Below are 23,659 nucleotides of genomic sequence, written 5' to 3' on the forward strand. Positions count from 1 at the left end.
TTCCAGTTGATGCTTGAGTGCAGCCTCTAACAAGGTTCCAGGCCTGGTGTTCGAGAACGGTTCGTCTTCGGACAACATCACTACTGCAACAACCAGTTCTGGGAGCTCTTTGGTCCCAACTTCCACCTCCTCTGGCCCTATGAATTCCGCGACGCGTACAAGAAGAGCGTCGTCACAGGCCAGTATCAAATATCACCCATGTTCGAGCAGAGAATATCGGACATCAACGCCTGGACAATGGGCATGGACTTCTTCACCCGCTTCCCCGAGCTTATCGCCGACATTCCGGCATTCCACTCCGTCGCCCAAGCCCTGACACCCGCCGTCACGTCACCGCCCCCGATTCACCACCAAGCTCTACCCCAGCAAGCTTCTCTATCGCAGCTAAAGGAACGCGACGAGCGTCTTCTTCTCGAGCAGCAGGCCACAGCGGCGGCAGAAGAGCAGCACCAGCAGCAACAGCAGCAGCAGGCCAACCAAGACGCCATGGATTGCTCCCAGGCCATGCAGGTGTACCCTGGAAGCATCTACACCATGGCGCCTCCTGGCTTCATGGACGAGTTCATCCCGCAGGGCTATGATGCGCACGGCCCCGCTGGAACGTATGGCTCAATGCCCGGGTACTTTTGAAATGGTAATTCGCAGCTGAAGGATTACAAGACATCCTTCGACAAACTGATCACCAAAAGTTCACGCGTGAAAACGCGGTCTAGGTGACAATGAAGCGTTTACCCAATGCGGAAAGGCATGCGGCTGAAGGATGCACAGCATTGACTGAGCCAGCTGCACGTTATGGCCACTGGCTTAGCTGTCAACGTGCCATGGCAGGCGTTTCAGGAACGCGACCCGCCGTTGTGTCACCCACGATGTCGGCGGCGATCCTGACCTGTCGGCAAGCAAAGTTTCTGGCTGCAGTAAGGGTCCAAGACCACGACTAATCAGCGCCAAAGATCGATCCGAGACCGATGCCCTGCACCACGACCTCCAAGAGACGCGCCGAGCCGGTCGTTCGCGGGGGATGGCTTGAAGAAGCGGCAATTAGACGCGAGGGACGAGAATGCGGGCACTGTTTGACGCAGCCTATCGATGAATTGATCGATGTTAATCGAGCCCAGTTCGGATCACAGATTGCGTGCGCTTCCACGACTGGAGCTACTGATGCTGCTTCTGTGTAACACTGTTGGACCAAAATTTACGATTTATGACTTAAGGACTGGATGCTGTTTAGCACCCATTAGGAACAGAATGGCAGCCATTGTGACGTTTACTATACGTTCGTCAGGGCAATACGCCGCTTGTATCAAGATGTACCATATCAAAATTGAAGCATATTCAATCATTTCATTCGTTAATATGCCGTGACTACAATGCATCACAAATTTCCCACACATATCTAAACTACCTAACTTAGGAAAAGAACGTCTTTGGTCGCTCCAGAAGTTCACCATCCAGAACAATGTCGACTTTCTCATTGTAGAAGCATAGCAGACCAGCGATGCCTGCGCTCTCCTGCGTGGGAAGCCTGTAGTACCAGATCAAGTCATTGTACTCTTGGCCATCCACGACAACATTGTAGTACTCAGCGTCGCCCTTGTAAGGGCACTTTGTGATTAGCTTGCTTTTTCGCAGAGCTGACTGATCAACCGACGCTAAGGGGAGGTAGTATCGCGTAGGCAACCCAGTTTCCAGCAAATGAACGGCAAAGTTCGTCTTGGCGACGGTCTTTCCGGCGACCTTGACCTCTACAGGCCGCGATGAAGGGAGAATATCGATGCGCTTGTAGGGATCTTTGGGGTGGACGTAGATGGGCGTCTCCTCTTCGAGCCACTGGTCTGGTTGTGTTGAATGGCGGTTTTCTTGTCAGTTCCGAAGGTACATGACGGAAATTACGGAACTTCCGATGGTGGCTGAGACAACATACCCATACTACCGAACTCGAGCCTTATCAGACCCTTTAGAGCACCGCTGATCTCTCCATTGTCGGAAAATCTCAGCGCCCGATCGGTGGTAAAGTCGTTTTCACCGTCCCGACAGCCAGGAACGGTCACTTCAACGACTGCCGCCGCGGCTTGGGATGCGTCGCCCGTAGACTGGATGTCTTGCTTATCCTTCCAACGGCAGTTCCGTAGTTCTGTTATGGGTACATAGTACTGCGGATATGCAACGTGTTCCCAAACATGGACTGCTTTGGTGGTATCGACGACGCATGTACTGTTTAAGATGACTCGGACTCTGCGGGCGGTTGGATGAGTCTTGTGAGGGCCATTCGTGAGAAGATGTCTCGCGAGCTCAGGGAGACTAAGGAGGTTAGGCGTTATTTTAGCTTGTAAGAATTATACAGATGACTTGTCTGCACCTGACCCATGGTTTCGAGACCCTGATATGGTGGTTGACGGGCAAACAACGCGATGGAATGAGATGCATCACCGCCGACATGAAGAGTGACTTACTCGGCTCGGAACTGTCCAGGTTTAGACATTTTGCCCAGTTTTCGGTTTGCTCTTCCTGTGCACTAGTTGAATTGAGCTGAGTTACGAAAAAGCAATTGCACATGAATGTTTGCTTTTGATAGAATGAGCTATGAGAATGCCATCTCATCTTCCTTATTAGTGCCCATCAACCCCGCGCTTCTCCCCATTGTGACGTCTGCCACTTTACGTCAGCATTTCTTGATCCGCGTGGTCCGCGTAGTCCGGACAAAGCGCCGGCTCGCGCCGTTACTCAAGGCCCCACATCTCCGGTAGTTTCTATTTTGCAGCCATCAGTCCCAGAGGAGCTACAATCAAGTCATCATCTGTTTCTCGATACGCGTATGCTGCTCATTCTTCGGATTTGAAGTTATAAGAAATATCTATCCCTTGATGATGCATCTATTTCGGTCGGTCCGACTGCTGCATGTCGAGGTCTCGGCCGTTTGAATTATCGCTGAATACCTTTCTCTCTCAGCAAATTGACGTTGCATGCGATGAGGTGGTAACATGTGTAATCCCATCGATTATGTGAAACCCAACAAGCGGCTCATTTATCTGGTTGAATTAACAGCCTACTCTAGCCGGCCATTACCGACTTTTGAAAAAGTCTAGAACCTTCCTTGAGACTTGGTGGCTGAGACATACAGATTGGAAGATGTGGTTGCAACGGTTGAGACTGCCAGCCTCCAGGCAAGTGTGTTCCCGGGCTGACCGCTCCGAGAAGTGGGGGACTGCAGAAACCAGGGCCATCCGAGACCATCTCGAAGCCACCAATGTGTGTCAGAAGGAAGGGCATCTCCCACTGAGCTAGCGCCACAAGCCATTTTCAGCCTTGTTTTTGTGGTTTCATGCATCACTTTCCCCCTTACCCCCTTTTCACTCAGTCTTGGGCAAATATAGCAGAGCTTAACGCAACGTCGCGACGTTGCTGAGTTACCTTGGTTTTACGGGCTGACCGGCCTAGTGGTCTCTCGATATCTTGGGGAAATAGTGGGTCTGTCACCGGTCCGTCGATACAAGTCTTTGGCCTTCGTTCCACCAAGAGATATGGCCACAACGATGGTGAACTTGTTTTTGTGCCCTCCTCAAATATTATCAATGTAGAATCTACAACAAGACTGTAAAAAAGTGAGCCTCTCTTAATGGCACCTCATGGTCTAGGAGTTTGCCTCGACGCGGGACTGTACATGAACGTGTTCGATATGTAGAAAAGTTGAGTTACTGCGAGTCAAACCGTGTCAAGCGCACTTGAATTTCACAAACTGGTCTTTGTATCTCGGACACACATGCATGAACCCGTGGAGCGCTTAAGGTCATGATAGAATGTGAATAGGGTCGTTCGCGATTGCCGAACAAGTTGCTGGTTTACTGAACCCTGCAAAGGCGACCGTCGTTTTTCTCCTCCCAGCCCTCATTTCCCACACACGGCTTGCACCACAAAACGTCCTTAGGATCGACGCTGCGCTTGATTTTGGATAGTCGCGGGTAGTTCGCGCCCCAAAAAGCCTGCTGCCAGTCCTTCTCAAACGGAAAACCCTAATTAAATCGTTAGCAAGAGATGTATTCGGCTGACTTGTTTCATCAAAGATGGGAAACTTACTTCATTGATGTATGATCCTCCATCGGGTGTTAGCTGCCGAAGTGGCTCAAACCTAGCATTCAGAATCTCCCTAGCCTTCTCTCCAGCTGCTGGATCCCACGGTTCGTATCCCCAGCCTTGCCAGGTGACTACTCATCGTCAGTGACTTCTCCTACGTATGCCTTGATCTGGCCTTGAGACTTTTAGAGTTAGTTACTCACGAGCATGGACATACGCCTTTCTCCAGACCGGGTGTACAGAGTTTCCTCCCCCGCGGGGCTTCGCTTCATTGACACCCTTTCCAGCAACCAGGTAGGTTCCCAGCCAGCCATCATTGAGAAGAATCGGCTCCAGTGCACTCTTCAGTGCGTCCAGGTCATTGGTCAGGGTCTTCTTGTCCAGAAATCGTGAGATGAGATAGACAGAGCCCCCGGCTTGACCATCGTCAAAGTTCTCGGCATACCAGGCCGCGAATGAGTCGTAGGGTTGAGTAAGAACCAGCAAGTTGACCTGTCCAGGCCACCGTTCCTGGATCGTTTTGTTGAGTGGTCGGAAGATCTCGTTGATCTTGGCCGTATCTTGGGTGTCTAAAATGATTGTCTTGCCCATTAGGCCGGCGACTCGCTCTGGAAGACCCGGTATCGGGATCGGCGGCGTCGAGTTTACAGTAGCCATAAGATAGCCTGATAAGCCAGAGTCCGAGAGGTAAGGGAGCTGAGAAGCAGCCCAAGTAGCTAGGTCCAGAGTAAAGGGAGCCTCAGGTACAGTGAAGGCCATGAATAAAACCATAGTGAGCTTCTTCTCGGGATGTGTTTTGACCGTGACAGAAGTGAGAACCCCAAAAGTCGAACCTCCTCCCTGATATTCCCATGTTAGTAGAGGAAAAGCAAAAGCTCCCGCGACCCAAGACTTACACCTCGCATGGCCCAGAACAAGTCGGCGTTTTGATCTTCGTTTACCGTGATAAGATCGCCGCCGGGTGTAACGACCTCCATCTGCAGCACGTTATCTGCTGCAAGACCGTAGTGTGGTGCCAAGATGGAGTGGCCACCACCCGTTACAAAGCCACCCTGCGAAACGGTTTTGCCTCCGCCGCCTACGACAGCGCGGTTGTGCTGGCTCGCTGTAGCATACACATCGACCATCTTCGCTCCGGCTGCGGCGGTGATGGCATCCCCGGGTATAACCTTTCCCGATCCAGCGAGCTTGAACTGCCCCTCATGATACTGGATGTTATTGAGGTGGTGGGTCCAGATAGAAAGGGAGCCTGGCGCAATGGAGCGTCCAAGGTAATCATGTCCACTACTCTTGACAACTAGACGGACTTGATTTTTTCGCGCTGTGTATGAACGCTTGTCAGCTGAACTTGTCCTTATTTTTGCGGGATAATGCACTGACCAAAGTCGACGGCGGCCTTGACATGCTTCGCCGTGGTTACGTTGACCACATAGGACGGATAGCCTGCTCCGCTGCAAGGGAAGCCATCGAGAGGGACACAAGAATAATTGGTCCAATTGTCCCACATCACCGAGACAGGGTCTTGGGCATGGAACTCAAAGGTTCTCCAAGCCGTGAAGAGGTTGGAGCACTGGTCTGCACTGTAGTTCGGCTGCTCCGGGTGGCAGACGCTCCCGGGAAGAAGTGGCTTGAAGAGCTGTCCATCGACTGCTTTGTTCAGGCGAGACCAATCATTGCTCGAGGGCCATGATACCGTGCCTGGAAAGGCCTTGCACTCTGGGGATGCGGGAGTTGCCTGAACCAATGCAGACGCGCAAAGCGTGAGGAGGAACTTTGAGAAAATCATGCTGCGTGTTATGGAGTCCGCCAACCACGAGCCTTTGGAAGCATAGGTAATCAATTCGAAAAGCTCTCTCTGCATGCTTTATCTATCTCTGACGCGGTGATAGTACTCGGTTTGGTGTCAATAATGACGAGAACGCCAAGGTAGAGTCCTCGTGCAGTTGTGCCCGATCCTTCGGTGTACAAGGGCGCAGCAAGGCGGCAAGCAGCACCACACCAAGAGGCTTTGTGGATGACCAACCAATGACCATAGCACGTATTGTTCTCATCAAATCAACTAGTAAGCGATGCTTCTCATTCAACACTTTTGTTGTGGATGGCACGGAACAGCGAACCGAAGGGCTGATTTCAGGCTATAGGCTGCGAGACGGCAATCAGCGTGCCCTCCTGGACCGACGGTACCGTTCCCGTAGTTTCCGCAGGATTACTCCTGAAGGATTCTCGCCGTAGCCTTACGCGGGGTGCCGCAGGATTGCACGCGCTAGTTCCGGTGTGTATCTTATTACTGAATGCAGTCAGCCGCGGGACAGCTGTAGGAACCAAAGACCCTTTCGGCAAGACGAGGTTCATCAACGTCCCGAATGGGACGTCAGTCATGTCTCTGGGAATTTTGCATTATGACTGACAACCAGATGAGCCCCGAACAATCTTTTGATTGCAATTTTCTCTCCTTCTTCAGAGTAATTGGAATTCCTTAAGTCGTGGAATATTTGGGCCGCTGCTGAGTTCATACGAGGAACATGGAAGCTGATACGAGAGATACCTTGGAGATTTACATCCCGCCTCCATTGAATGGCGACAGTCAAACAAGCAATACTCATGAACATGTTGTTAACAATGATTTCAAAGAGAAGACAGAAAATCCTCAGGAGAAACCTGGAAGCCAGAGAAATGATGTAAATGAGATGACGACTGGCGAAGACTCTGACGAGTCGCAGACTCATCAATATGCGACACCACGAGAACTGGCTCTGTTATCAACAGTGTTCACCATTGCAACCTTCATGATAGCCATAGATGGCAGTATACTTGGTAAGCTTTTATAATTTCCCTAGATTTTAGACATTTTGATGCTCACCAATGCCAGCCACGGCAATCCCCAAGATAACCAGCGATTTTCATCGACTCAACGACGTGCCATGGTACGGAAGTGCGTACCTCTTCACAGAAATGGCATTCCAGCCTACATTTGGTCGCTTGTACACCTTATTCAACGCCCGGATTCTGTATCTGACCTCCGTCATCATTTGTAAGTCGAATTCGTAGCTTTCATGACCTCTGATAAAGTTACTAAATCGCTCTATGATTTCCTGAAGTCGAGGCGGGCTCGATTCTATGCGCTGCCTCGCCAAATTCTGCAGCATTGATTACCGGAAGAGTGATATCTGGTATTGGAGCCGCTGGCCTGCTTTGCGGGAGTCTGTCGGTCTATGGCAGATCGGTTCCTCTACGAGCTAGGCCGTTCGGAATGGCCTTAGTCACAAGCATGTACGGCGTTGCAGGAGTTCTGGGTCCGACTCTGGGAGGACTCATCACAGACACTCCTCGACTAACCTGGAGGTTCTGCTTCTGGTATGGCGTCCTCTTATCATCTCCTCTGACAACATTCTGATGTTCAACAGGATCAATTTACGTGAGTAATGAAGAAAGGAAATCCCAAGAAACCCCCTAACTATCTGCCTAGCGTTTGGGGCGGTGACGTTTGGAATCGCATACAAAATATTGAAGACGAGAACACCGATACATGGTCGACTCTCATTGCGCGAAAAGTTAAAGAAACTCGATCTACTGGGCGGATTCCTCCTCATCGTCGGCTTAATTACCCTGTTTTTTGCTCTTCAATGGGGCGGGACCAAGTATCCGTGGTCTGACCCCAGGGTTTACGTCTGCCTCGTGGTGTTTGGAATTTTCATCACAGCTTTTGGGGTCTTGCAGGCAAGGAAGAAAGAAGAGTGAGTAAAAACCAACAGATGATATCTAAACAGCTGTCTTTACCATGAGCTGACGGGGCAACCCCACGAAACAAGGGCTACTATCCCCATGCGAATTCTCTCGCAGCGAACGGTGGCCATCAGCTGCACCTTCAACATGCTAATGTCCATGGCACACAACACGCACATGTACTACCTGGCCTTTTACTTTCAAGCAGTCCTGGGCACCAACGCGGTGACGTCGGGCGTCCGCTGCCTGGCGTACGGAATACCGTGCAGCATCGCCATCATTATCACAGGAGCGTGCGTCAGCTCAAAGGGCTACTACGTCCCCTTCATGTGGCTCGGGTCCAGCGTCTTCATCGCAGGATGCGTGCTCCTCCAGAGACTCGATAGAGAGTCGTCGATGGGGCAGTGGATCGGATTTCAGGTCCTCAGCGGGGCTGGCATCGGGCTCGCGGAACAGGTCCCCTTCATCGCAGTGCAGGTCGTTCTGCCGGACAGCGACATGCCGACAGCATGTGCCATGGTCGTATTCCACCGCTTGCTGGGTGGTGCGGTGGGACTCAGCATCGCTTCCAACCTCTTTTCCCAGGAGCTCTACCGTCGGCTCGCAGGGGCGCCGGGAGGGGTCAACGTCAAAGCAATACAAGACGCTGGTGCATCAGACTTAGCGAAGGCGGTTCCCGCAGCTGTTTTGCCGTTCGTGCAGAAGGCATTCAGCTTTGCCATTTCTAGGGCCTTCATTTTACCCATTGTTGTAGCTGGTACTTCCTTATTACTTAGCTTTGGCATGCAGAGACGATGGATTCCAGACGATCGGGTGCAGCCAGGTCAGGGGGCCAACACTGGCGACCCAGTTGCACCTGTGCCATTAAATCAGGGAAGGAATGAGAAGACTGTATAGAGATACATAAGCATCTTAGAGTACCTGTGCAGAATCAGCGCCAGGCTATAGAAATTTGAAGGCTATTCATGTACTTATCGTTGGGAAGATGCAATCGTTCTGCTAGAATCACTGACTGGTTCTGGAGACATCATGTCAATATTGAAATCGTTCTTTGTCAACAATCGTATTGCAGGAGGTCTTTAGCGGAGTAGGCTTCAGCGGCTATAGGGGCTGCGCTGGGCTGAAGCGTGGAGGCCTTTACCCAGCTCCACGATGTGTTCTTAGTATTTACCTTAGCAAAAGAAACAATCTACTCGTATCTTTGGGTTGTGATTCAGAAGCAAACCCGAAAAATTATAGTATAGATTCAGTACAAAGTTGCTAGCGAAAATAATCAATCATATAATGTCAATCAATCAAGCGGAAATACCACAACTTGTGTCGAATGAAAACATGAGACGCCAAAATCAGCGCACAATCCACCTCAAGCTGCGTCTATCAACGTCTTTAACACGAAAGAGGCACGTTGCAAACAGTCTGCCCACGCAATAACCTCTTCCTTACCAGTAACCACGGAGAAATGAGCCCTAAAGACCAATATGTTAGCTTCCTTTGCCAAATGGGCGTTATTTCAGTAAGAACGTCACTCACCCTCCATCAGTAACATAGTACGTCATCCAGAACCTCTTCGGGTTTTGCATGATAAAGCAAGACTCGGGAGATAGCCCATCGGTATTCGAGAACATCTGGTTGGGCTCAACTGTCTGCTCATAGATTGGATTCTTGAAAAGAGCAGGCAGGTCTTCGCCCTCCTCTGCGCAGAGCTCGAGGGCCCTAAGCGTCCGCTGGTAGCACCGACCCGTGAACGCCTCCTTGATGATCTGGTTACGAGCATTGGCAGCCTCAACCATCAACTCGAAGCGTTTCCGAGCCGGCACACTTTCGTCGTCTGCGATGGTGCAAAAGTCCGCAGTGATCGGCGTGTTGACTTGTACGATGTCAGGCCGTCCCTTGTGGTAGTGCGACATGGAGATGGCCTCCCAGGATTGGGCGTTGTAGCCATAGTAGTAGTAGTTGGCGAGAAGACCCATTAGGTCGAAGACACCCTTGATAGGGAGATGACGGTCAAGGAGGATGTCCTTCCCAAAGTCGGAGAGCACGATATCTCTGTAGCCGAACTTTGAGATGTCGTTCTCAAAACGCTGTCGCACGTGTTGAATGCGCGCGTCCAACGCTGGTGTTGTCTTCAAAGTGAACTCTCTGGGCGAGGACATAACGCCATTGGTATGGTCGTTGACCTCTCGGGGTGGCTTATAAGTCATGATGCCTTCGACAATGGCAGTTTGCATCGCGAAGAGAGTCATCGCCTACAATTGGTTAGAAAGGTTTGCTTCAAAATGGCATGGTTAAGGGATGGATGCAACCAAACTTACATCAATCATCGTGTGCTCGACGTATGTGCCAGAAGTTGCGTTCTTGCACACCACGAATGCGATGGACTTGTCAACCCACCGGTTGAAACCATTGAGCATCATCATGTTGTTGATTCTCTCCTCCGCATGCGCAGGCTCTGTGTCGTCGAGACAAACGAGGAAAGCAGCAGCCTCTACCATGTCAATCGTCTCTTTGTTGACATCATCAAGCTCGATCAGGGCTTGTCGACTCTGTCATTGACCAATTAGTCTCACGATCGCTCATACCGGTGCGTAGATAGACTGCAGTGAACTTACCTCCGCCCATGAAGTGCGGTCGTCGGTGCCAAGGATGCTCGTCCAGTCGTCGTTGAGGTCCTGCTGGGCCAAGAGAGCATTGAATGTCTTGGTCAATGTTTCGATGGAAACATTATGATCTCCATCCACGAGTTCAACTTTGTAGATGTGTCCGCGATAGAGCACCGCCATGTAGTCGTTCCCAGGGAATTTAGCCATCCGGTCCAGCGGAACGCCAGGCAGCCGAGCCGTGTTGAAGATGTACTGCCAAAGATCAGTGCAGTTTGCCGTGAACATGTATGCCATGGGCTCCCATCGATCTAATTCGAGATCCTGCTTGGCTTGGAAGGCAATGCTCGCAATCATGGCTGCTCGCTCGGCTTGCGTGTGGCCCATGTCTCCGAGAGGGTGGAATGCCATGAAGTTATTGAACGGGGCGAGTGGCATGCGCCTCTGCAGATACATGCTCTGAAGGAAGTACTTCTCCTGCCAGTTCTCGATGGCGGGGTCGTGGGCCTGCTCATACAGACGACCGTAGAACTTCCGACCAATGCTATCTGGCTTTCTGAACTCGGCCACATCGTCCTCGATAGTCTTGAAGTCTTCGACGGAAAAGAACATTCTTGACTTCTCCAAGTAATCGTCAAACATGACGTCAAAGTCAACAAGAGGCATCTTTTGAAGCGTCTTGATTGCTCGACAACAATGGAAGTTATGGTTGGTATCTGGTGCTGCAGTTTCGATGGCCAAGTCTGAGACTTTCACGGCTGTGGGTGTTGCGATGTCTTCATTCTCAACGACAGCCGGATCGGTGTCTTTGGGTACTAGCTTAGACCTAAGGATGATGACCTTGGCCAGACTTAGAATATTGACCGCGTCGAGAACCTCAGATGTCTGAAGCGTTGCCTGGAAAGTGCGAGAGAGGAAGTTCTTCAACTCGATGGCAACAAGTGAGTCGAGACCGAAACTCTCCATCGAAACGTCGGGACTGATCTCTTCAACTGGTACAGCAGTGAACATGGCAAACCGCTGACAAATGCCATTCACCACAATGCTCTTAACTTCTTCGGGCGAGGAGGCCTGCTGAAGCAGCTTTCCGACATCAGTGGCAGCCTCCTTTGTCGGCTCTCCCTCCTTCTCCAGGTATGGAATCTGGCTGAAGATGGGATTCGCAAGAGCCATCTCATCATGTACCGCCTCCATCGACTTTCGATCGAAGCCAAGTATCAGCTGGTGGAGATCATCCTCGTTCGCCTGTGCGCCCATAGCGTAGGTCAAAACGGCGAACACTTCATCAAACGACATGAGAACGGAGCCACGTCTCATAGCGTCTTGTTGCGCAGGAGGCAGTGAGGTGATGGCCAAGGAACCGTCGACCGCCCCGAGGTTCAAGGCGATATATCTGCAGCTCGATCCCTTTTTGCTCTGTGCGAATGCATCTTGGTAGGCGTTACCGACTGCGTAGTTCGATTGTCCAGATTTTCCAAGGATTGCTGTGATGGATGACAGCATGATGAAGAAATCGAGGGAGTCGGACGCACCAAAAGCGTTGTCGAGATTCTGAGTTCCTTGGACCTTGGGCTTGATCGAGGTTATGTAATCGTCGTGAGACATAATTTCAAAAGGATGGTCCTGAAATAATGTGAGCTGTGCTGTACGAGAAAACAAGAATGCACCTATAAGACTTACCCTCAAGACCATTCCTGCATGGATGACTCCCCTCACTGGAGGAAGTCTCTCTGCACATTCGGTAGCGGCCGATTGCACTGATTCTTCATCTGTCACATCACAGCGGATGATATGAAGTTCTGATCCAATGGCGCGCAACTCTTCCTCGAACGCAAGTTGATCCTTCTCTTCCAGCTTGCGGCGAGATAGAGTTGCTACATGTCCCGCACCATGAGTGGCTAAGAACTTGGCGATCCTTCGCCCAAGGTCTCCAAGGCCTCCAGAGATGACATAGGTGCCATTTTTATCTAACCGTAGAGGTTGGGGACGTGCCAGCGTCAACTTGACTTGTGTCTGCTCGTCGCAAATGAGAACGACCTTTCCGGTGTGCTTTCTCGACTGGATCAGACGGAAAGCGTCCTCAATATCGGTCATGGGCATAGCCGTTATGGGAGCCACAGGCTTCAAGGTGCCCTCTGCGAACAATGAGACTACCTTATCGAGCGTTTCTCGCATCTTCGTCGGCTTGAGCCGGGCCAAGACTGTCAGGTCTACAGCAGCAAACGTAACACTACTGTCGAAGGGAACCATGCTAATTTCGTTCTTCCGATAAATATCAGACTTCCCGATCTCGACAAAGGTCCCCAGGGGTGCAAGAACAGCAAAAGAGTCATGGAGCGATTCGCCTGACAACGAATTTAAAACGCAGCTGACACCCTTGCCCTGGGTAAGTCGCAGAATCCCTTGCTTGAATGTCCGAAGCCTGGACGAGAAGATGTGGTCTGGCGGGATATTGAAAGTGTCAATGAGCAGTTGACGTTTTGCGCTGCTACCCACGGTACAGAAGATCTCAGCTCCGATATTCTGAGCAAGCTGAATAGCTGCTTGGCCGACACCACCAGAAGCGGCATGGATCAGAATGGTGTCTCCACGCTCGAGGCGAGCGACCTCAACGATGCAGTGATAGGCGGTGCAGAAGATGACAGGGATTGACGCGCCCACGGAGTAGGTCATACTCTCCGGAAGATGACAGCTGAAGTTCCCGTCAATCCTTGGGTGACTAGAAAAGGGCTCCGCGAAGATTCCGCAGACGCGATCGCCGACGCGGAACTTGCCCTCAATGGCAGAGCCCACCTTGCGAACAACACCGGCACATTCACCGGCCATGGTGACGCCCGGTATCATCTGTCCCATCGCGATGAACACATCCTTGAAGTTGACGCCGTACGCCCTAGCCTCGAGCTCTATTTCAAACGGTTGAAGAGGCTTCGATGGCGTCTCGTCGTCGGCGAAACGGAGACTACTGAGCAGTCCCGGTGTCTCAACCTCGAGCTTGAGGGGCCTATCCGCCTGTTGGAAAGGCCCTGTTTCCATTCCTTGAGCGTAGATAGCCCTCTTGACCCAGTCATCGAACTTGGCATCCACATGAACTCGAGGGATGAGAAGCTGGCCGTTGCTGAATTTGTATTCATCCTCGTCGGAGCGTGAGATGCTAACGGGGGTGGCAAAAGACGTTTTGATGATGTCTGAGATCTGGGACACCAAAACTTCCGGAGTCAACAGAACGTCGTCTTGTACATCGACAGTGACAAAACGCATAGCCGAATTCTCGCGTCGCACGACTCTAGCGAGGCCAGTGATCATCCCCTTCGCGGGATTATGGGTTTCGGCGCCGCTCTCCTGACAGCTGAGCCACAGTACGCTCTTCGCCTTAGTGACGAGTGAGACGATTTGGGCGAATTTCTCGGCGCTTGGTGCAGCAAGAATCGGGCCTGCCGAATCGTCAAGGACAAGGTGGATGGCATCGACGTTGACTGGCTCAGATGACAAGCCATCCAAAGAGCAAGAAAATCCTAGCGCGGTCATGTGTGCCACAAATGCATCTGCAAGAGACCCAATCTGGTCTGACTGCGACTGGGAGATGATACGAATTGAAGGGAGATCTCCTGTCGGCGAAGACTGCTCTTCGACGGTTGTGGCAACGATCATGCCAGGTCTTGCGATGGAGTTCTGCTGATCAGAATTCACCTCCTTGAAGTTGTGATGCTCCAATCGGGCATGCCAATCGACCTCTGGCAGGGCAGGAGAGTCATCATGTTCACCTTCGACCGATGATGCGCAAAGGACCAGTCTGCCGCGAGGCTTCAGAAGCTTTCTCCAATTGCTCAGAGGCTCATTAGCAGAGCCATGCTCCGCCTGCGAAACAATGATGAGGTCGTAAGATCCCTCTTGGAAACCTTGCTGAGTAAGATCGTTTGAATTGTCTAACATCTTGAAATCGACTCGATCAATCCATTGGCGGAGAGACGCCTTGGCTTGATCCAAAGATTCAATGTGGGTTTCGGCGCTGCAATAAGTATATCGATCAAGAAGCAATCCTTCCGGACAATCAATCGCTTTGAGAAATGGCAGCGCTATGTCTGCTTCAGATCCTGCACTCAAATCCAGGATCTTCATGCGTGGCTGCTTGAAGGCCAGAAGCTGAAGGTACGAGACTAGCTGGTTTAGCTCGTCTCCTTGCTGTAGTGAAGCCAGGAGGTCGACGTCAGGTTGCCATTCGAGAGCATAGCTCATCTTGCGAGAGAATGGCAGAGTATTCTCGTCTACTGGAGCTTCGCCGATGCCCCGAAGCGCGCCACCTCGAATGTCCAACACGGGCACTAGTGGCGCACCCTTGGTGACTTCTTCGAAGACCATGATGTCAATGCTAGCGAACCGGAAGCCTTTCTGGCCCAGGGTAGAGCATACGGTCCATTTGGTGCCGGGTGTACTGCTGAGTTTGCAGTTGATAATCAGATCGTCGATACTTGTAGGCATCACGGGCCCATTACCAACATCCCTCCGGTACAGTGGAAGTCCGAGTTGGAAGACCGTATCGAGCGAAGCTGGGTGGATGACATGCTCTTGCTGATGTTTGCGAGGCATCATGCTCTTGACATCAGGGATCTTGATCTCTGCGATGCCTCCGCGAGAGCCAATCTGCGCCGACTCTATGCCGGCAAAGGTAGGGCCATAGACGTTGCCGTTATCGGTGAAGTTCTTGTAAAGGTCTTCGCCGCTAATCGTGGTGCTGCAAGCATCGATAATTTCCCGAAGATGCTCGAGGCCGATTGAGTTTGCCATCTTCTCCTCACGGAATCCCTCGACTTCATCTTCCTTGGCCGCCCATTCAACCATGATGTGTCCCGTGCAGTGCTCGTGCCACACATCCTCTGGCGATAGAGCCATAATGCGGAATGTCTCCCATGTACGATCGGTCAGACTTTTAGCGGGTCGCAATGTCAGAAGGACTTCAACATCAGATGTGAGTCCGTCGGTGCGTCGCTCGGGGATCATGATCGACTTCGTGAAAGACACGTTCTTCAGATGAATCTGAGAAATGAAACCCTGAATCTTTCTGTCGACGCTTATCTGGCGCACTGCCTCTACAGCCATGGAGAGGTACCCAGAAGCAGGGAAAATGGCGAAGCCATCGACTACATGGTCACTCAGCCACGGGAGGCTTCCTACACCTAGAAGGTTGCGCCAAGTGGGTTCATGATTAGTGGTCCCCGGGACCCGAAGACCGAGAAGATCGTGTGGTGGATGCGCGCGGAAGCGATGCTCCTTGCTAAGCTTCGACTCGTAGAGAAAGCTTGTGGAGTGGTCCCAAGGATACGGGTCAAGATCATCAACCAATATAGCAGATTGATTCTTTCCCAGAGTCGCCTGTAGCGAGACCGGATATCCAAACTCGAATAGCTTGCCAGCTGTCTCAAGAAGAGTGATCGCAGCATCACGACCTCGGGAAAGGGTGGACAGGTAGCTGGACTTGAAGCTGGTCAAATTGAGCCCCTTGATAGTCTGCCTGACTGGACCTGCCAGGGCACCGTGTGGGCCAACCTCGGTGAAGAGGGTGAGGGGCGCTGGCTCGAGGCCAACGAGTTCTGTGCGACAGAGGAGCTCCAAGGCGTTCCCAAAGCGAACTGGAGACACGAGGTTGTCGACCCAGTACTTAGCATCGAAATCAGATGTTTTGTGTGCAACGGCAACAGAAGAGTAGAATTTGATGGCAGGGTTCGGAGTGTGCGCTTTGATGTGCGCGATGGACTCGAGATATTCGGCTGCGACCTTCTTCATGTGATGGGAGTGGTAGGCCGTGTCCACCTTCAACTTGCGGTTGAATATGGACTCTTCGTCAAGGATCTGTTTAAGCTCATCGATGGCAGTCTCGTCTCCAGAAATGGTTGTGCTGACAGGGGAGTTGATACATGCGACGCAGATGAGTCCAGTCTTCGTCTGCTCGACGTATTTCTTGACATCGACTTCGCCCAAGCCAACAGCCATCATCGCGCCTCTGGCCGAAATGACACGCGCGCATGCCTGTGACATGAAACCGCGCCTGTACGATATCTCGAGCGCTGTTTCGTGGTCCAGGGCCTCAGCAGCATAACCAGCGGCTATTTCACCACTGCTATGTCCGAGAACAAGATTGGGGAGGATTTGATAGCTCTTGAGAAGATCGACCAATGCAATTTGAATTGCTGTGGTAGAGGGCTGGGAGATCTCAGCCTGCCCAACTCGCGAGTTGTCTTCGTCTCTAGAAAGCTCTTCGATTAGACTCCAGTCAGCTCCAAGATCCTTCAGGATCTTCTCCGACTGGAGCATTGACTTTCTAAACACCAGATTCTTCCTGGTGAGCTCGCGTCCCATAGCGTGCCATTGGGCTCCCTGTCCCGTAAATAGGAACACAGAGCGGAAGTTTGACGCTGCCTTGGTGATGCGGGGCTTCTGTCCGAGAAGGTTGATGAGCTCGTCATGGCTGGCCGCTGCGACACTGAATCGAAACTGCAGCTCTGATCTGCGGGACGACAGAGTATAGGCAAGATTAGACAGTGAGGAGGCATCGTCATGAGAAGAAACCCATCCTTGTAGATTGGCCACCATGGCCTGCAAAGATGTCTCTGATCGAGCTGACAGGACGAAAAGCTTGGGAATGGGCAAGGTCCTCCCGTTGGGAGTACCAGAGACGACCTCTTCGGCATGGTCTCTGGTCTTGCCGTTGAGACCGTTATGTCCATTAGTCCCGTGAGTCCCGTTGGTCCCGTTTGGTCCGTTGATTCCATGATCAGGGGACGGGATCTCCTGCACCTCCGTATATCCGTTCGTGCCGTTTTCTTTCGTGTCATGCCCATTGGTGTGTCCATTTGCATGTCCATTGGTATGCCCGTTGGTATGCCCATTTTTGCCATTTGACTTCGGTGGAGCCGGTACTCTGTCCGCTTTCTCGTAGCTGGCTGGAGCTTCCAGGATGACGTGGGCATTTGTTCCACCGTAGCCAAAGGAGTTAACAGACACACGGCGGGGGCCAGTAGACTCAGGGAGTGGAACCATTTCAGTAGCAATCTTCATATCATAGTCAGCAACAGTCTAAATGGTCGGGAAGGATGTTTCATACCTTGATTTTGCGCTCTTCTAGATGTAGTGTAGGCTTCGGCTCGATGAAGTCAATGTTAGGCGGGATTGCGCCATGCTTCAAGATCAGAATGGCTTTGAGTAATCCTGCGACACCACTGGAAGCCTCCAGATGGCCAATGTTTGACTTGATAGAACCAACATACAGACCGTTCTCGCGTTGGCCTTCGCGGCAGAAGACTTCCGCAATGGACGATATCTCTGCGCTATCACCTGCTTCGTTGTTAGGGTCTTCTTTCGGTAGATACATGTGATGAAAAGCAGAGGGATGTGAAAGTAGATCTGAGGAAAAAGTGAGAATCCCATACCAGCTTGAGTTCCAGTGCCGTGAGCCTCGACATATACAGTATCTGCTGGGTTTAGCCCGGCATTTTTGTAGACGAGGCGCATAAGATTCGCCTGGGCAATGGGATTGGGCAGCGTAAGGCCGACTGTCTTGCCGTCCTGGTTTAGCCCAGAGTTCCGGACGAGGGCATGAACCCGATCACCGTCTTTGACAGCATCATCAAGACGCTTAAGAATAAGAGTGACAACTCCTTCTCCTCTTGCGTAGCCAGCGCCGCGGCTATCAAAGACGTAGCATTTACCATCTGGATTAGTCATGCTATGTCCACCTCGTCAGCTCTTGTTCAAATTCCAAATCACAGATGTAAAAGGGTTGAAACATACCCGACACTGCTCATAGGTATAATCTGATCAGGGGTAAGGACGAGTTGGGTACCGGCGACGATAGCCATCTTTGATTCTCTGGCTCGGAGCCCATGGCATGCTTGATGCAAGGCTACCATACTTCCTGAGCACCCAGTGTCGACTGTGCTGGATGGGCCATTAAGATCAAAGACATAGGAAATCCTATTAGAGAGAATTGCAATTCCTGTGCCGATCATATGGGCTTTGGGCGTCCTTGCCGTATCCTTGTAGCCCATTCGTTCGAAGCTACATGAGTGCACGCGTTAGACCAAAGGTACTTCCAGCCTGAGCGAATATTTTCCCTGGGGGCATTCTCGCTCCAGCAAGTAATAAGAACTTACTCAGTAGCATAAGCTCCGACGTGTACAGAAGTATCGGATCCCTTGATACCAGCAATAGTTTGCCCAGCGTTCTCAAGAGCTTCATATGTCGTCTCCAGCAAGATGCGCTGCTGTGGGTCGAGGCAGTGGGCTTCATGAGGGTGTACGTTAAAGAAACGTGCGTCAAAGGCAGTAATGTCTTGGTCCAAGAAGTAAAGGCCCTTGAAGTTAACAGCCTCTTTTGCCTCGGGGTCAGGGTGATAGAACGCATCTTTGTTCCATCTATCTTTGGGGATCTCACGCCAGCCACTTCGACCCTCTGAAAGCATATTCCAGAGCTTGGAAGGGTTATCCGAACCACCAGGCAGACGGCATGCCATGCCAATGATGGCAATTGGACTAGGTGATGGCTCCGTCATGTTTGTGAATGAAACAAGAACAGCCTCAAGGGGTATGTTTCAACAAGAATTTTGACGGAGAGATGGCGGCAAGCGAGAGTTTGGGTAGCTCCTCTGGGCTTTTGAGCTTCAGAATCTCATACAATCCAATTTCCTGTGCATGGGGTAACTGATATTTAATCGAAATCAATATCCGCTCATCGTTCGATCCTACATGGAGGCATCCTCAGTAACACGGAGCACTTGGGATCTCGGTTTCCAGGCTGGAATATCAGGAGGCAGCAGGATCATGAGCGCTAATCGGAACAAGATTTGGCGGTCCCTCTACGATGACGAATCCTACGGCCCTGAAGATAAGGCTCGTGTGTCACAGATATCGATGTTCAGGAGATGAAGGTTGTAGCTGACAGCCTACTGCCGAATCGGTAACGCGGCTTTGGGCGGCTCGCTGTGCCTCGCACGGCAGGTTCTGAACCAAAGTGCAAAACCGCTTTTGGAAGACTCGCGATCCTTCGCGGCCCAGGCCGTATGATAAGTCCAAGATAAGAATGCCGGGTTGTTGCCTGATGGGAGATGCATGTTTTGAAGGATTCAGGGGATCCTTCGATGTGATAGCAAGTCCTGCCGCCGTGGCTTGATCCCGAAGATCCCGATATCTGCCATTTCGCGCCTTTCTCGTGGTATTGCGCCAAAACGGCAGGATGTATGGTCCAAATGGGGTGACGGATGTATGAGCTGCATCTACACAATCTCAATATGGCGTCTGTGAAGCCTTCGCCAAGTTGTGTGCGGCTCGGCTAGCTAGGCGCCGCAGCCACGCGGCACAGCACAGCTTACTTATATAAAGGTGGTAAGCTTTTCGGCACGAAGATCCGTGGGATTCCTGGCTGGCCCCCATGGGGGTGATTCGATTTAGCCAGAATACCCCGCGCCACCAATCTTACATCCCAATTATCCACAAGGCGTCTCGGGCCGACTTGCATACACCTACTACAGTCTTGGGTTAGAGTTCGGAACCAAGGGAATCTCAGCCGTTATGTTTGTCTCACCTGTCATCCAATCGTTTATTGAACAAAGTAAAGGGTTGACCAACCATGGGGTTGGGCCAAGAGACGCGTTGGGCCAATTTACCAATCCACCGGTATCGCCAGTCCCCTTTTGCATTTCCTTGAGCCCTCAACTTGTCGATAGCTTTAAATACGTCGAGTCGAGGATCCTCCACTTTCTCTACAGGTTGAAGTAACCCATCCTCGCCAAAGGCTACCAAAGGTCAGATATCTCCACAAAGCTCGGTTCACAATGTCGGCCCCCGAAGGCTACATTCCAGGATTCGTCTGCACTCTGGACACATGCTCCGTTGAACAATGGGGCTTCGTCCGCTACCGACCGAGTGTTGCCGGAAATGTTCTCTTTCTGGTAATTATGGCCCTGCTCGCATGCGGTCAAATCTTTCTAGGTATAAAGCACAAAACAAGGGGCTTCATGATAGCTATTTGCCTCGGCTTGTTGACAGAGACCGTTGGATACATCGCTAGGGTCCTCTTGAATGGGAATCCCTTCAGCAGAGACTACTTCTTGTGGTACCTCATTACTTTGACTATCGGTCCCGTCTTCATCGCGGCAGCCATCTATCTGACTCTGGGGCGCATCGTTGTGATCAACGGGGAAGCTATTAGCCGGATCAAGCCTCGCTCGTACACGACATTTTTCTTGGGATGCGATATTGTTAGTCTTGTTGTGCAAGCCGTCGGTGGAGGAATTGCTGCATCTACGCCTTTGGATAACCCGCACATGGTAAGCATTCACTCTTGACCCGCTTCTGCTATGTCAATTATCCTTCGACTTCTTCTGGCCTCCATTACTAACATTTTGGCGCTTCCAGATCGATGTAGGAACAAACATTCTTGTCGCCGGCCTGTCTATTCAGGTTGCTTGTCTATTTGCATTCACTGCCTGCAGCCTCGAATTTCTCTGGCGCGTGAAGAAGAATCCAGAAATGCGAAATCCAGAATTTACCGATCTGGTCAACAGCAAGCGATACAAATTGTTTCTGTTCGGTAGGTCTTCTGGCCTAGCTCAATATCACAGGATCTACGATGCTAATCAATCTCGAAGCACTCTTTGGCGCAACAGCGTTCTTGTTTATACGAACTGTCTTCCGTTCTGTCGAGCTCAGCGAGGGTTTTGGCGGAAAGCTTGCCAACCAAGAGGTTGAGTTCATGATTCTAGATGGAACCATGATCATACTAGCATGCTCGTGCTTGACTATTTTCCATCCAGGCTATGGCTTCGGAAAAAGATGGAACGAGGCTAAATTCCGCTTCCGTGCTTCAAAGTCGAAGTTCAATCAGGAGGAAACTTCACAAACTATTACGCCTGGTAGCAGCGAAAAGGCTGCACCGGAGACGTCTGCGGAGAGGTTTTAAGCCTACCTGAATGATTTGTGAAATCGCCACGTTTTCAAATCGCAAAGGGGAGTTAACGAAATCTATGAAGGATCCAATATCTACACAGAATACATAGAAACTTCTCGCAATAAAATGCTGAAAAACATACCTGCGATGACTAGTCACATCCCGTTGTTTGTGGCCTCTCATCGTGATCTAACAGTACATAAAGTCTCAAAGCTTCCCTGAGTCTTGGTAGCATCTTCCTATTTGTGCCAGATCTTCAACCATATATCTGACTGATTACTCCATTGGAATAATGTACTTCGCCACACTCTTCGCCAGTGACGGCCCCTTGATCTCAGTCATATGGTGTTTTTCCACCCTGCTTACTACTGCGAGGTCTGGCAGGACGTTGTTCAATTATAGGTCTCTTAACTAAGTGTTCGCAGTTGTTTGGTATTGAAGAATAGTATTAATTACATCTTTCCGACCCCATGGTTTTACTTCATCTGGACATGAACGGGCTTGCCTTCGGAGGCACACTTGTAGATAGCCGATACGACATCAAAGTTGAACTCAAGCCTGCTCCTGGATAGAGCAACACTATCACGTCCCTCGATCAAGTCGACGAAGGAAAGCAATGGGCGTTGATTCGCATCCTCCCAACCGAAAGCAGGAAACTTCTCCTCCCTAGCCTCGACTTTTCCATTGTGATCGACATAGTGCATTAGCTTGAAGCCTTGCTCTAACTCGTCGACTTCATCCTTGTAGTCAAAAGTAGGGACCCATTCCCACGTCAGGCCGCCAGCTGTGCCGTCGATATTTAGAGCGACCTGGGCATCTCCATGGAAGCCGCTTGCTCGCTCCCAGTAGAATGGGATGACAGTGCCGTCCTGAAGCTTCAGAGTCAGAGACGCGCCAGCATGTGTCTCAACAGAGATGGACGTCCCTGACGGGTCAGCACCGGTAGTTGGCGTGGCCAGCCAAGCATGGTTGACCGTGGCAGCAACAGGACGGAGTACGTCGAAGAACATAGTGATATCGTAGACGCCCCAGTCGAATACGATACCGCCACCAGACTTCTCCTTTTCCAGGAACCATCTGCTCGATGGTTGATACTCGATTCCCGCGCGAGCTCTAGGCTGGCGGTTGATGAAGCGAGCATGATAGATGGACCCTACCCCTCCCGTCTCGATCAAACTACGGGCGCGATCCAAAGCTTTGTTTCCCAGATACCGAAAGCTGCACTCTCCAAAGACTCGGTTGGCCTCATCACTGGCGGCTAGCATTTCGGCCATCTCCTTGTTGGATGTGGCCAGCGGCTTTTCGCAGAGAACATGGCGATTGGATCGAAACGCGCGTAGTGTTGCTGCGTGATGCAGGAATGGAGGCACGGCTACCACGACTATGTCGCGCTCTTGCCCTGGAGAGCTGGCGAGCATTTCCTCTGCATCTTCATAGACTGTTGCTTTGGGGAATTTGGCGAGCAGCGCTTTTCGAGCATCTTTTGAGGGGTCTGCAGCAAACAGCTGAACATCATCGCCGAGGCTTTCCGCCGCGACGCCATGTCGCCATGCAATTGAGCCAGCACCGTACAGGTAGACTCGCCAGGTTTGAGGTATTCCGTTGACTTCAGACATATTGAGAACGTGTATGTTTGAAAAAAAAGAGATTGTTCGTCGGTACTGATGTGAGGGGCTTAGAGAAGGGGCATTCTTCACCAGACCCATCTAGCTTGATAGCCGTGGTCGCCAACGAAAAAAGGAAAGTCGAAGTATCATGCAAGCCCCGCCAATCCTTCCGGCTGTATCTTCAGGGTCCATGTAGGCTGATGATTTCGACTTTAGCCTTCGCGATCCTTCGCGATCCTTCCCGTTTTCCAGACGGGACGCCTCAGGTTCAGGGGCCGGAGACAACGGGCCGCCTACTTCAAGATGGTGGCGCGCCCCTCAGTCGTAGGATTTGACCGGATATGGAGGTTCTGCATATCTGAGGGTGCGTAGCTGATGTAAGATGCAACACTTGCCGTTCCGGTAGAAGCGCGAAAAGGCTCTATGTAAGGTACCACAAAGCCGTAGGCGCCGTCACAATGCAGCTTCCGGCGCGCGTAGAATGAAAAAGATCTTTGGTCCGTCACGCCGTTTTGGCCTTTTTCGGGATGTTTATGTGATTGCATCAGACGGTCCGCTTGCCCGGGGACGGAAGTAGATTTATCTTTCTCTGATCCTTCGGATAATGGCGGCCGCGACGCGCAATCCTTCGGAAACTTGGGGCGAGGCTCCAAGTCCCCGACAGCCGCCAGGAGAGCTGGGCCTAAACATTGTGTCTTCGAAATCAAGGAAACACTTTTGATTGATTGT

The 23,659-nt window shown here is 51.3% G+C and overlaps 8 protein-coding genes across 8 annotated transcripts; 3 read left to right on the forward strand and 5 right to left on the reverse strand.

Moving 5' to 3' along the window:
* Nucleotides 1-9: 9 nt before the first annotated feature.
* N0V96_004266 (uncharacterized protein) lies at nt 10-630 on the forward strand (the record flags this gene model as incomplete). The annotated part of the gene is made up of 2 exons (XM_065757070.1): nt 10-17; nt 42-630. The coding sequence occupies 2 exons, from the start codon at nt 10-12 to the stop codon at nt 628-630; spliced, it is 597 nt and encodes a 198-aa protein (XP_065614283.1).
* A 777-nt stretch (nt 631-1,407) lies between these two features.
* N0V96_004267 (uncharacterized protein) lies at nt 1,408-2,479 on the reverse strand (the record flags this gene model as incomplete). Its single annotated transcript, XM_065757071.1, has 4 exons — nt 1,408-1,832; nt 1,922-2,131; nt 2,213-2,298; nt 2,451-2,479. 4 exons carry the CDS (start codon nt 2,477-2,479, stop codon nt 1,408-1,410), a joined length of 750 nt encoding a protein of 249 aa, XP_065614284.1.
* Nucleotides 2,480-4,263: 1,784 nt separating this feature from the next.
* Nucleotides 4,264-5,195, reverse strand: N0V96_004268 (uncharacterized protein; the record flags this gene model as incomplete). Its single annotated transcript, XM_053188332.2, has 2 exons — nt 4,264-4,908; nt 4,965-5,195. The coding sequence occupies 2 exons, from the start codon at nt 5,193-5,195 to the stop codon at nt 4,264-4,266; spliced, it is 876 nt and encodes a 291-aa protein (XP_053054294.2).
* Nucleotides 5,196-7,890: 2,695 nt separating this feature from the next.
* Nucleotides 7,891-8,688, forward strand: N0V96_004269 (uncharacterized protein; the record flags this gene model as incomplete). Its single annotated transcript, XM_053188333.2, has 1 exon — nt 7,891-8,688. One exon carries the CDS (start codon nt 7,891-7,893, stop codon nt 8,686-8,688), a length of 798 nt encoding a protein of 265 aa, XP_053054295.2.
* A 466-nt stretch (nt 8,689-9,154) lies between these two features.
* N0V96_004270 (uncharacterized protein) lies at nt 9,155-18,238 on the reverse strand (the record flags this gene model as incomplete). Its single annotated transcript, XM_065757072.1, has 8 exons — nt 9,155-9,257; nt 9,322-10,037; nt 10,104-10,334; nt 10,401-12,011; nt 12,069-17,432; nt 17,485-17,732; nt 17,810-18,066; nt 18,171-18,238. 8 exons carry the CDS (start codon nt 18,236-18,238, stop codon nt 9,155-9,157), a joined length of 8,598 nt encoding a protein of 2,865 aa, XP_065614285.1.
* A 290-nt stretch (nt 18,239-18,528) lies between these two features.
* N0V96_004271 (uncharacterized protein) lies at nt 18,529-18,930 on the reverse strand (the record flags this gene model as incomplete). The annotated part of the gene is made up of 1 exon (XM_053188335.1): nt 18,529-18,930. The coding sequence occupies one exon, from the start codon at nt 18,928-18,930 to the stop codon at nt 18,529-18,531; it is 402 nt and encodes a 133-aa protein (XP_053054297.1).
* Nucleotides 18,931-20,700: 1,770 nt separating this feature from the next.
* On the forward strand, nt 20,701-21,335 carry RTA3_1 (Envelope glycoprotein gp160; the record flags this gene model as incomplete). The annotated part of the gene is made up of 3 exons (XM_065757073.1): nt 20,701-20,703; nt 20,792-20,966; nt 21,025-21,335. 3 exons carry the CDS (start codon nt 20,701-20,703, stop codon nt 21,333-21,335), a joined length of 489 nt encoding a protein of 162 aa, XP_065614286.1.
* Nucleotides 21,336-21,799: 464 nt separating this feature from the next.
* N0V96_004273 (uncharacterized protein) lies at nt 21,800-22,939 on the reverse strand (the record flags this gene model as incomplete). The annotated part of the gene is made up of 1 exon (XM_053188336.1): nt 21,800-22,939. One exon carries the CDS (start codon nt 22,937-22,939, stop codon nt 21,800-21,802), a length of 1,140 nt encoding a protein of 379 aa, XP_053054298.1.
* Between the last annotated feature and the right edge of the window lie 720 nt (nt 22,940-23,659).

The sequence above is a fragment of the Colletotrichum fioriniae genome, assembly GCF_027942845.1.
Source record: "Colletotrichum fioriniae strain IMI 355084 chromosome Unknown scaffold_4, whole genome shotgun sequence".
In the NCBI taxonomy this organism is placed as follows: Eukaryota; Fungi; Ascomycota; class Sordariomycetes; order Glomerellales; family Glomerellaceae; genus Colletotrichum; species Colletotrichum fioriniae.